General features: G+C 48.2%; 1 protein-coding gene across 1 annotated transcript; it reads right to left on the reverse strand.

Moving 5' to 3' along the window:
- Positions 1-11,443: 11,443 nt before the first annotated feature.
- Positions 11,444-12,904, reverse strand: LOC126355564 (uncharacterized). The gene has a single exon (XM_050005925.1). It carries the CDS (start codon positions 12,902-12,904, stop codon positions 11,444-11,446), a length of 1,461 nt encoding a protein of 486 aa, XP_049861882.1.
- Positions 12,905-13,148: the final 244 nt, after the last annotated feature.

Consider the following 13,148-nt stretch of genomic DNA (forward strand, 5'->3'; position numbering starts at 1 on the left):
GTTCAGGAAATCACAGTGAATGGTCTTGCTTCATTTTGTTGGAAGACGATGCCAAAAATACCTCGATGATAGGACACGATCACCATCTTAACACGTCGAAATTGTAACACCTGCTATCGCAGTTAACGGCTATGCAAACCAATGATGATCGTCCCTGTACGCAGCCCTACTATCACGCCAGGTACTGTGCTTGTTCAAATGGTTCAAATGGCTCTGAGCACTATGGGACTTAACATCTGAGGTCATCAGTCCCCTAGAACTTAGAACTACTTAAACCTAACTAACCTAAGGACATCACACACATCCATACCCGAGGCAGGATTCGAACCTGCGACCGTAACGGTCGCGCGGTTCCAGACTGAAGCGCCTAGAACCGTTCGGCCACTGTGCTTGTGTTGTAGCGAATGCAGTCTGCCTTTGTTTGTTCTCCTCGGAGCTCGCACACATGGATACGTCCATCGTGATGCTACATGCAGAACCGGAACCCTCTGAATAGTTTATGTGCAATTCCTCATCCACTGTTGCCACTGGATGCACCACTGTCGTGGCACCTCTCTCTCTTTGTTGCCTTGTCAAAGGAAGCCGCAACAATGGTCGCTGCCCTGACATTCGGTGGTAATCCAGACTGTTCGTGTTGATACTTTGCTGCAAATAAGACAGCTTTGCAACTCAAGGAAGGTGACGTGGCTGTACGATTCCGCACCGCCGAGTGAACAACATGTCTCCTCTCGGGTGTTAATCGCAAGGGGCCGTTGAGATCCGTTCCATTTTAGTGGAACTGTCGGATCCCGAAAAAAATGCGTATTACCTTGATGGCGTTATGGATTACAGATGCAGACACTTGGGAGTAATACCTCTAGAATTTAAAACAGGCATTTAATAGATTTAGAGCTTTTTACCTTAAATGTAATTTAAGTTTGTTTAGTTTTTGTCACCCGAGCAACGTCAGCCATGTACTGAGCAGAGATTCATTCTCAGCCCACACCAGCTCACGGTGAAGCGACTGATCATGCCCGTAAGCCAAAAGTAACCCCAATTGTTCTTGGGCAAGATAAATTGTTATTGCAAATTTAAGTGTTGGGCAGAACCATTCCTCTTCAAAAAACCTTGGTACACGTTTCTCCTCAGCTTGTCAGAAATGTTCTCGAACCTGAAAGTGTTTGAAGCGTGCACCCTATCTGTTCACATTAGGAAAACGCTTAGCCTGACTACAGATGCTGTTCTGTCACGTACACCCTCCAACAGTACGAAAGAAAAGATTATATACACGGCTAAAACGCTAACAGATGGGAAATTAGATTCAAATAGAAAAAGATACTGAACATGTTATGATTATGAAAACACCCATCTGACCACCGTCCTCTAACAGCTATTTTCGCTCTTTAGTTTCCGAGAAATCTTATGAGATAAGATGCTGTAACGATTAAATCCCCTCTCAATTCGCCATCTTTGAAGCTGTACTGCGCCTGCCGATGAGTCTGGGCGATGCGTTTGAGAAACAAAAGGCACTTTCCTTTCAATTCGATGATGGTGTATGCGCTGCATAAATTTTCTGTAACTACCTGTTAGGTGACTAGTCTCACAGACAAGGACCTCATGCACCGCTAAGTGACACATAATGTCCCAGCGCATGCTAAATGCTATGGAACCGGCAACACGGTTCTGTTTCTAGATGCGCCAAAACGTCAATCAGGACTTTCTTCTCCAACAGAACGATGGATTCTAATACCTGAACTTCAGTCTCAGATCCTCAAATATTATATTAGGCACACAGATTGATGTGAAGGACGAAGACGCTGGCTAGTCATCGTTTATGTTTTCTGGGATGACGCCGACATCGAACAAGCTATCCAGAACTGACAAGCATCCGATGGGATTTCCTCCCTGTGGACAACTCTGGGTCACGTAGGGAACCGACTTCACAGGCCTGTTTAGGAGGGCTATGTGCTCACATGCTGTGGACGCACTCTCTTGCTGGATGTTACCAACAATATCAGCAGCTAAACTTCTCACATTAGCTTCGGTCTACACTATGGGCGGAGAGACATATACCATCCCGATAATGACCCACAGTTACCAAACGATCGTGGCCGCCTGCGTAGCTGGGTGGTGACGTACTTGCCACCCGTGCAGCGGGTCTGGGTTCAATTCCCTGACGGTTTAGAGACTTTCTCCTCTTGTGGACTAAGTGTTGTGTTGCCCTCATCATCATTTCATTCCCATCACCAGCGTGCAGGTCGCCCATTGTGGCGTCGAATGAAATAAGAGTTGCACTTGGCGGCCGAACTTTCCCGGTTGGGGCTTCCCGGCAAACGATGCCATACGCTCAATTCCATTTTTACCAAACTATCGGTGTAGCAAATATGGGCACCACCCCTTTCACCTTGCATCATACGCGGAGGCAGAGAGATTGGTCATGACAGTCAAGTATTGAGTAAATGAAACGATGACAGCTGCGAGAGCTCTGAAACTTTTCCTCTCTCAGTATAGATCGAACTCCGTACACTACCGCAGTCCTGCTGAGATGCTGCACGACCCGCCAGTATGACACTCTTTCAGACCTACAGCAACCGACGTTGTGAGCCTGGTATTTGCAATGGCACCAGTTCTGTTCTACGTCTAGGCCAGTTTACTGTCCCTTTTATTTCATGTAGGGAAATGCATATGTTACTTACGGTACAACATACTGTATGAATAAACACGTATCTGTAATTAACAAGTTACGATGTTCTCCAGCACGAGCCAGTATAATGTTATATGATACTGATTAGAACATTTATAAATAAATGAATGCGATAATTAGTAAATGTGAAATAAAATGTGAGAGAATATACGAATAAAAGACACATTACAAAATTCTGATTACTCCAATGACCTCTCGTGCAGAATGAAGGAAGAGAGCTCGAAGGAAGACTGATTTTGAATTTGGATATTTGGGTATTATCACATTATTTGCTTCAGTTCTGCTGGTAGCATATTAAAAATGAAACCCTCTACATAGACACAGCTTTCTGTGTAATGCTTAATAAGGTGTTATCCATTGCATACTGCTTCTCGCTTCAGTGAATTTTAGATTTCGATATTGTCAACAATATATCCCGTTAGTTAGGGTCCCGAGACACTGCCTGCAAGAAGATCGCGAACCGACATCGTAGATAAGTCTGAACGATATTTTTCGGACAGAGAATATTGTTCGTGGTTCCACAGAGATACTTTCGAATATAATAACGTACGATATAAGAGAGTGAAAGTAAGCAACGAAAACAAGCCTTCGCGTTTCTGTGTCAGAGACAAAAGAGGTTACTCTAATACTGAAGATGGCAGCATAATCTATGCAAGCTGCTAAGTTATAGGAATGGTGGTAATTTACAATCGAGTTCATAAATGTGACTACTAGAAAACAACAATACACCAAACAGACATCAATATCGTTAGCCTTTTAAAACAACGTCGAAACCTAGTTACTGAGAATGATTGCAGTGTTTATATTGTTTGTGGAACATTGAACCACTGTACAACGTACTTCAGCAGTTTGTTCCGCTATTTCTACAGTAACGCAGTCTCTGAATTTTCTGTCTTATGCTTCTGCTGCTGTTGAAGCTTCATCTATTGTCACTATTCAATTAATTTTGTGTCTGTGACCCACTAATAGCACGCAAGGGTTTGAGTTTCTCGTCGCCACTTAAGTATCGCAACTTCACATTAGCCTTACTACCTTCACAGAGCTGACGTTCCAGAACGAATCAAAACACACCCCTCCTTTAAAGATGCCTACATCTCGTGTAGTGGCCACATTGACAACATTAAAGAAATGTGACAGTATAAAGAGCAGACCGGTAGTTTTTCATCCCACGTATCACCGACGAATGGTGTTGCAAGGATGAAGTGTGAATGACATGAGCATATTATGTAACCTCCGCCACTCACCCAGCTGGTGACTAACGAATTAAAAATGTAGATGAAGATCACTGCTCAGCACTCAGTAAGTTCCAATCGCTTTACATATTCAGTATTCACTAAAGAACAATGCCTCCAGGTACCATCTGGTGGTCACCAATGTCTATGTGGTTTTGTTTTGAACGACGTAGAATGTCAGCAATATTTCGTCACCATAGAAATTATTGGAAAATGTGGCCCAAATGTTGCCACACGGTGAGTGAAAAAGGAAACTGTTAAGATCTCTCTAAGTAACCATTGCTGCCGAAGCAAATTAGCTGTGCATCCACACATATGAGAGTATGAAATGCCATCATCCGCTGTTATGTGAGACTTATAGAACACTGATTGTAATCAACGACAACTATGCTACTGCAGCCTTCTGATTGCTTACTTGGATTGTGTAAGACAGTCCAACATTGTGGTTCATCTGGAATGTTAAAGTTTGTTTATACTGATGTGAGTCGACGAAGCAGCAGTGTTTTCCACATCCTCCTAGGTGAATACCGGGCTGGTCCCCACGTCCCGCCTCAGATACACGGCTCGCGGACGTCTGAACACTTTCGCACTATTCCATGGATTACACTAGTCGCAGACAGTTGGGGTACACTTACTCCGGGGATCGCGGCAGGAAGGGCATCCGGTCACCCCTTCAACTAAAACTGCCACATCCGATTAACCATGCCGATCCTGCGTATCCACGGGAAACAAGGCACAAACCAAAGAAGGAGAAGGAAGTGGATGAAGGAGCAGTACCGGAGTGAGGGCCAGTTGACCCACGCTTGCCATTTATGCCCTGCTAACCTACTTGGAATGTACTGCCCGAGTGAGGTGGGGCAGTGGTTAGCACACTGGACTCGCATTCCGGAGGACGATGGTTCTAAACCTCGTCCGGCCATACTGATTTAGGTTTTCCGTGATTTCCGTAAATCGCTTCAGGCAAAATCCGGGATAGTTCCTTTGAAAGGGAACGGCCGACACCGCTCCTACTCCGATGTGACCGATGACCACACCGTTTTGTACCCTCCCCCCAAAATCAATCAACCATCCAACATACAGTGATGGTTAGATACATATGATACAGCTTGGCTTAATCTATAACTTTGCAAGCCGTACAACAAGTACATGCACTCATGGGGTCGGGTTAGCGACTTCGGCTAGTAATTGAAGTATCGTGGGCACCGCATCCGAACCTCATTCCTTTTTGAATAAAAATCATCAAAAATGCCGGCAGAAGACTTCCGGCACAAGAAGTCACCCTCTTTCTGCCAACGGCCTTGTCAAAGAAGGCGGAGCAGCGGACACCCTTCCAGGGCACTCTCTTTCCATCGGGATGGGAAACTGCGTCTAAAAGGAGGAAGAATTAGCAATGATCAACTGCTTTAAATACACACAATGTGTATCCACAGGACACGTGGCCTGTAATTCAAGAAAGTGTCATGAAGATCTCTACATTGGTAAAATATTCTGGGCTAGTCCTGCATTCGGATTTCCAGCAAAGGGAGGTGAGACCATCAGTAAGAGATTATATAACCAACGAAAGGATAACGTTTTATCAGCCGGGGCGTGGATTATCAGAAGTCTGAAAGTGGTAGGGAAGCTAAAAAATATGAAAAGAGAAATGCTAGATGTAGTGGGAACCAGTGCACAGGAAAGAAGTCATGGATTTGTGGTCAGACGAGTGTAGGGTAATATGAACGACAGCAGGAAATAGTATAATGGGAGTATGATTCGTTATGAATCGGAAGGTAGGTTACAGTTGCTGCGAACACTTCAGTGCTCAAGTTGTTCTTATCAGAATCGTCAGCAAACCAAAAAGAACGACAGTTCAGGAATATATGCCAATGTTGCCAGCAGAAGACGAAGTGATGGAGAAAATAAATGAGGATTTTGAATGGATAATTCAGGTTGCGAAGGGAAATGAAAGTCTAATATTCATTTGGAATTGAAATGCGATTTTAGGTGGAAGAACACAAGAAAGTATTACGGGAGACTATGGGCTTAGTAGTAGGAATGAGGAGAGTGACAAACCGAACTCTGCAATAAATTTCAGTTAATAATAGCGAATACTCTGTTCAAGAAACAAGGCGTCGAGGTATACTTACAAAATACCAAGAGATACAGACATATTCCAGTTACATTACGTCATGTCAAGTAGAGATCCGAAATCACATACTGGTTTGTACAGTGAACCCACTAGCAAATATAGACTTATATCACAATTTAATAAAGATGAGGCTGAAGTTTAAGAAGCTAATCAATGCACAAAAGAATGGGATATTGAAGTTCTAAGGAATGAAGAGACAGGCTTGACGTTCTCTCAGGCTATACATACCGATATGATGAGTAACTCAGTAGACAGTTCAGTTGAAGAGCAATGGACATCTCTAAAAAGGGCGGTCATAAAAGTTTGAAAGAAAAAGATAATTTCAAGAAACGTAACTGCAAAGAAACCGAGGCTACAGAATAAATACTTCAGTAGGTCGACGAAAAAAGAAAATATCAAAATTTTCAGGAAAACTCTGAAATAAGGAAATACAAGTCGCTTGGAAGCGAAATAAATAGGAAGTGCGGAGAAGCTAAGGCGAAATAGTTACGTGTGAAGAAATGCCACCTGTGAAGAAATCGAAAATGAAATGATAATCGGAGGAACTGACTCAGCATACCGAAAAGTAAAACAAAGGTTGGTGAAAATAAATTAAATGGCGGTGATATTACGAGTTCAATGGGACTTCCACTGTTAAAGAATAGGAAAAGAGTGGATAGGTGGAAGGAGTACAGTGAAGGCATCTTTAAGGGGGAGCAGATATCTGATGAGTGATGGAAGAAGAAACAAGAGTCGATGGGGGACAGATAGGAGATTCAATTAGAATCAGAATTTAAAAGCGCTTTTGATGGCTGAAGATCGAATAAGACAGAAGGGATAGATAACATTCCATCCGAATTTCTAAAATCGTTGAGGGAAGTGGCAACAATACGACTATTCCCGTTCGTGTGTAAGATGTACACTGATCAGCCAGAACATTTTGACAATTGGCTACTATACATATAAATACGTCCAGGTGACTGCAGCGTCACCTGACGATGAATGACTGCTATTCAGACACACGCATGGTTGCGAGGAGTGGCCACGAGGTTTGAGGCTCCATGTCACTGATTGCGCGGCCCCTCCCGCAGTAGGTTCGACTCCTCCTTGCGGCAAGGGTGTGTGTTCTGTTCTTAACATAAGTTAGTTTAAGTAGTGTGTAGTTAACAAGGCGGTGGTGGCTCCATTATGCTCTGGGGAACAATAACGTTGGTATCCATGTGTCCAGTGGAGCTCATGACGAGGCGCCATAACGGCCAAGGGATATTGTACACTAGTTGCAGATCATGTACACCCCTTCATGAGGATCTTGTTTCCCGACAGCAGTAACTTTTTTCAATTAGATAATGCGCCATGTTGCACAACCAAGAGTGTGATGGAGTGGTTCAAGGAACACATTGGCAAATTCCATTTGATATGCTGGCCACCCAACTCGCCAGACCTCTATACTTAAAGAAGTGGGATACGGAAGTACTAAGGAATGGCGAGATACGCCTAGGGCTATAGATACAGCCTTAAGGCGTAGCTCAGTAGGCAGTATAGTTGAATAAGAATCGACATGTGAAACAATTGGTTCTACTGCCGGATGTTTGTGTCGCTCTGGCACAATATTTCGGCCATGTAACTCGTTGCCTTTTTCAGGTGCTACCTGAGACTGCCGTATTGCTGCTGCTGCCTGACAGGGACACATGAGCCCCTGTTGGTCTGTGGAGGCTAAGACGGAAGGCTATTCCTCCAAACTGATGGAGCGTGTGATGACTGCCGTATTGGAGGATCTTGTCCAGTATTTATGCCCAGAGTGCGCTGGGTGCTTTCTTACCGTCCGCGCCCACCTGGTGCTGCTTGTAAGGTGGTGCCTCTTTACTGGTGCTCCCTCGGACCTCCGTGCTCGACTTGGTCGCTATCTGTGGCAGCTCTCTGAGGCCTCTCCTGTGTCGGGCGCTCCATTCGCGGTCCGCGCCCACCTGGTGCTGCTCCTGAGATTTTGGCCTTTCCCTGGTGCTCCCATGGACGTCCGCGCCCGCCTCGTCCACCATCTGCAGTTGTGGCAGCTGTGTGGGGCTGTACCCACATTTAGCGTTGCGTTCGCGGTCCGGCCTGCCTCGTGCTGCTCCTGAGGTTTTGGCCCTTCCCTGGTGCTCCCACGGACTTCCGCGCTCGCCTCGTCCACCATCTGCAGTTGTGGCAGCTGTATTAGGCCCATCTCGCGTCGGGCGCTCCATTCGCGGTTCGGGATGGCGCTGCTCGCCAGCTTCTTGAGGCTATTCTTCTAGCTTCTTTGTGTAGGCTTTACCTTTCGGCATTTCCTACTTCTTGGGAGGGTTGTGTGAAAAGTTTGTCATCTTCATTTGCAGTGTGACTTGTGTGTGTACGGACACGGGGTGTGGTCGTGAGATTTTAGGGTGCTAATTCTTCTTTTGTGGGCACTGCCTATTCATCGATAAAGCAGTGCGATCGGTCTTCTATATCCTTCATGCGGATCAGGTGCATTCCCCAGTTCTCTGATGAGGGGTTATTTGATAATGTTGCCTTATGGTAGAAACGTCTTGCAATCTCTTGGTGTCGCTGGAGCACTTCTTTTTCTTCAGCTGCTTCGTGCAGGTATTTGTGCGGAAATTGCGGATGTACGTGGAACACCCACCTGAGGATTTTGTTCTGAATAGCCTGGAGTCGTTGAAGATGCGTTCTTGCTGCATTGCCCCATACTTCACACGCGTAGTCGAAGAGGGGGCGAATGTACATCCTGTAGATGAGGAGGCCGTTAGCTTCAGAAAGATCGGAGCTCTCGTTGATAATGGGATACAATGCTCCCAGTCGTTGGGCCACCTTGTTGCGGACATCTTCCACGTGTTGCTTCCATGTCAACTTTTTGTCGAGAGTCACTCCGAGATAACGCACTGTGTCTTGCCAATCCAACTCTGTGTTGTACAAGTGCAGTCGTCGTGTCGGTATAGTCCTTCTCTTCGTAAAGACGATGGTTTGCGTCTTGGCTGGGTTAAAGCGAATGCGCCATTTCGCCGCCCATTCTTCAAGCATGTTGCAGGCACTCTGGAGACGTGGTCGCACTACGTCGCGCCATCGGCTTTTGGTGAATAGCAGTGTGACGTCTGCGTAAATTGCTTTCTCAACCCTCGGTGGTGTGGGGAGATCGGAAGTATACAGGGTGTAAAGCACCGGTCCAAGTACCGATCCTTGGGGCACTCCTGCATGGATTGGTCTTGCTGTAGAGAGTGCGTCGTCCTCTCGAACTGCAAACGTACGATGTCCAAGGTACGAGGCTACCAACTTGACGTAGGCTCGAGGGAGGCCGAACGAGTTTAACTTCCAAATTAGCTCCTGGTGCCACACACTGTCAAAGGCTTTGGTGACGTCGAGGAGGACTGCTCCACAAAACTCCTTGTTGTTGTATGCGGCTGTGATGCTATTGACGAGACGGAGAATTTGGTGACTGGTAGAATGTCCTTGGCGAAATCCAAATTGTTCATGAGGCAGAATGTTGCGGAGATTGATTGTAGTGGTTTGTAGTCGCTGGAGGAGAAGCCGCTTGAATAATTTGCTAACATGTGGCAAGAGGCTGATCGGTCGGTAACTCGTCGGCTGACGTCGATTTTTGCCGGGTTTCGGTACAGGTACTACAAGTGAGTGCTTCCACGCCGTCGGGTAGGTCGCAGTGGTCAAGATCCAGTTGAAAATAGTTGCCAGTCGCACTACTGCAGTCCAAGGGAGCTGTTTAAGGACTCGTCCTGTTATATCATCCGATCCTGGAGCCTTGTTCGATGGTAGTGCGCGTATTCCGAGTTGTACTTCTTCTGGAGTGACAGGTGGTATTGGTTCGTTGTCTTCGTCGTCTTCGTCAGCGTCGTCTTCTTGCAGGATCGCCTCCACCTCTCGTTCGATGGTATTCACTCGTTTTGGGTCCACTCCTTCGTTCAGAGGACGGAAGTTTGCCTCGAAAGAGTCGGCCAGTAGGTTCGCCTTGTCAGCAGGGTGGTACGCAGTCCGAGTATCCGTCTCAAATGGCGGGATGCGTGTCCTGCGATTTGTGAAGAAGCGGATGGCCTGCCAGTTAGCTGGATCAGGTGTGAAAGATCGAAGTTTGGCCGCCCACTGTTGGTTCCGGTGATCGATGATAGCAGCCTTGATATCGCGGCGTAGTTGGTTAATCCGCTTCTTGAGGTCGTTATTGTGGGTTAGGCACCACTCCCTGCAGAGCCTATTTCGTGTCCTGATGGTGTCCAGAATATGCTGTGGCAATCCAGGTGACGTCGAAAGTTGCGGCGGCTTGGGTGGTGGTATGGCCAACTCCAAGGCGTCAGTAATGGCGTCAGTAAGTGTTTCCACAGAGTCGTCAGTGATGTCTTCATCGGCGTTAATGACGTCGACCGAAAAGGCAACACAACCCTTAAAGCGTTCCCAGTTAGTGTGTTTCAGATTTAGGCGTCCGGGATATTGCTCTGGAGCAACTTGTAGGTCGAACAGCACCGGCAGATGGTCGGAGTTTAGTGCGTGTAGTGTAACCGCATTCATGAACTGCGGAATGCCCTTAGTTATGGCCACGTTGATGACATCTGGCCTGCCACGAGAAGGATAGCATGTGGGCTCGTCAGAGCCGCAGACGTAAGCCTGCGCTTCTTCTGCAGCCTGTAGCAGGAGGCTGCCGCTCATATTAGTGACCTGCGAGTTCCAGGCGGCGTGTTTACAGTTGAGATCTCGCGCTATGAAAAGCTTGCCAGGTGTGCGTAGCAGAAGTCGGGCGTCGTCGAGGTCCAGGAGTCGGAGTGGGCTGTGGTAAGCTGCTATAAAGGTCACTGGTCCAGTTCTTGTCTCCACCACAACTGCAGTCGTTTCGAATGAACCAGTAGCAGGAGGCTGAACTTCGTGGTGGCGGATGGAACGACGTATGTAGATAGCGGTTCCTCCTCCGTGTGTCAAACGGTCCGTACGATAGCAGCAGTAGTTCGCAATGTTGCTTCGAATGCCAGGTTTGAGGAATGTCTCCGATATCATGCACATGTCCACGTTCTGATCCGACAGGAATTGTTGCAGTTCTGGTATGTCATGCGTAAGATTGTTTGCATTGTAGGCAACAATGCGTAGGTCTTCAAGCTGGAGTGCTCTACTCATGTTGGCGAGCAGTTGTAACATCTCTTTGGGCCTGGAAGGCTCGACTGATGGTCGCCTCAATGGCGGCGGCGATGTTGGCTGGTAGTTGTGTCATTGTCCTTGAGACCTCGGCGAGAGAGGCGGTGATTTGGGTAAGCAGAGCGTAAATTCCATGCAAGTCCGGCTGGAAAGGCTAGGAAGCTGCTGGAGGCTGTTGTTCTTGTCGGCGTTGCTGCGCTACAGGTCGTGGAGGGGCTCCCATCGTAGTAGTTTGCTGTGCTGATTGTTTTAAGGATTCAGCAACAGTGAGGTCAGCTCTTATCTTGGCTGCGCGGCGATCCATGAGTGTAGGCCAAGCCTGTGCAGTGGTGGGTTGTGGAGTCGGTGGCGGAGGTGGCAGCTGCTGGCGGCGTCTACCACCGTGAAAATTCTTCTTAGGTGGAACAGGCGGCAGACCACGTTGCGTCGGCTCCCTTCCTTGTGTTTTGCGCATGATCTGAAGTTGGCTGGGTGAGGCCCGCCGCAGAGTCCACATGTGGGAGGCTGTTCTTTGGCCTTGGTGCAGGTTCTGCTATCGTGTGGGCCGCCACACTTTACGCAGACCCAGTCCATTGTGCACAGGCGTGCTACATGGTGGAAGCCTTGGCACCTGTAACACTGAACGGGGCCACGCGTTCTCCGCAATCTCTCAATAGTGATCGAGAGATCGTAAAATCTGTTTAGCTTGAAGATGTCACGATGTCCTGGGATGTCTGGCAATATTACGACTCGATGTCCGGTATGTTGGTTTGTGCCAGGCATCCTATGATGTTGCACAAGTGAGGCGGCGAATCCAAGGTCGCGCAGCTCTTCTTTGACGTCTACATGGCTCAATGACATTGGAATGCCCTTAACGAGCGTCTTGAGAACTGGTGGACGGACAGCCGGGAACGTGTACATGGCGATACCTGTCCGCCCGAGTTCGTCTACAGTAAGCGTACAGTCCTCTGTGGACGATAGTTGTAATTTCAGGGTGCCTCCTCCAGCTTGCTTCACTGTGAAAGGTTGCTTACAGTGCGTCTTCAGCCATGTGTGAAGCTGCTTGTAGCTTTCTTTGAAGCGCAGTACAATTGGTGGCACCTTCCTGTGTGGGGCCGTCGACGGAGCTTGTGAGCTGTCCTGCGAAGGTGGCTGTTGGTCGTCCATGGGGGGCGGAGCCTCTTCTCCCGCACGTTGTTGTGCCGCTGGGCGCTGCTGTTGATCCGCCAAGGACGTTGTGGCTTCATTTAGCGTCGCTCCCTCCCCCTGGAGAGGTTGGTAACGATTTGAAACGTCCAATTCCCGGGCAACAATTGTTTGTGGCCGTGCCTGTTTCTTTAAAGGCGGCTGTAGGAAGCCGTCGGAGGTCACTTCATGTTGTGTTTGTCGCTGTCCAGACGTACGATCGCGGCGAGTTCTTCTGTGCTGCGATGTCTTCTCAACAATACCGGTGACGGAGGCGTCGCCAGAGTCCGTGCAATAATCCATATCTTCGTCCAGGGGCATCTCCGCGGCAAGGGTACTAATACTTCCCCCCACCGCGGGTCGGTCCGTCGTAGATGTGTCGGCTGATGGCGGGGCGGCCGACGGGGCAAGCCCCGCCGGACCGCGGCCGGCCGACACGTGTTCGCTCGCTTCTCGCGCGCGCGCTAACACTCCCTCCGTATTGTACGACATCTTAGTCGGCACTGGATGGTGCTGCTTGTAACGTGTTGTCTCTTCCCTGGTGCTCCCTCGGGCGTCCGTGCCCGAGTCGGTCATCATCTGTGGTTGTGGCAGCTCTCTGTGGAAGAATTGCCCCTCTCAGGATGGAGGACGGATCCGCCTGGAGGGTGACCAAAAGCTTCCTGCAACAACGCCAGCGAGTGCCGCCGCTCCAGGTTGCCGGTGACGTCATCACCGAGCCCGACGCCAAAGCTGGCGCTTTAGCCGACGCATTCGCCGTCAATTTCACGCCTGTGGAGGACGTCGTGGACGAAGAACACGTCCGATTGGTGGAACAGCG

The sequence above is a fragment of the Schistocerca gregaria genome, chromosome 3 (assembly GCF_023897955.1).
Source record: "Schistocerca gregaria isolate iqSchGreg1 chromosome 3, iqSchGreg1.2, whole genome shotgun sequence".
NCBI classification, from domain to species: Eukaryota; Metazoa; Arthropoda; class Insecta; order Orthoptera; family Acrididae; genus Schistocerca; species Schistocerca gregaria.

Excerpts from the sequence above, each read along its gene's own strand:
- LOC126355564 (XM_050005925.1), bottom strand. The coding sequence starts at position 12,904 with ATGACCGACTCGGGCACGGACGCCCGAGGGAGCACCAGGGAAGAGACA.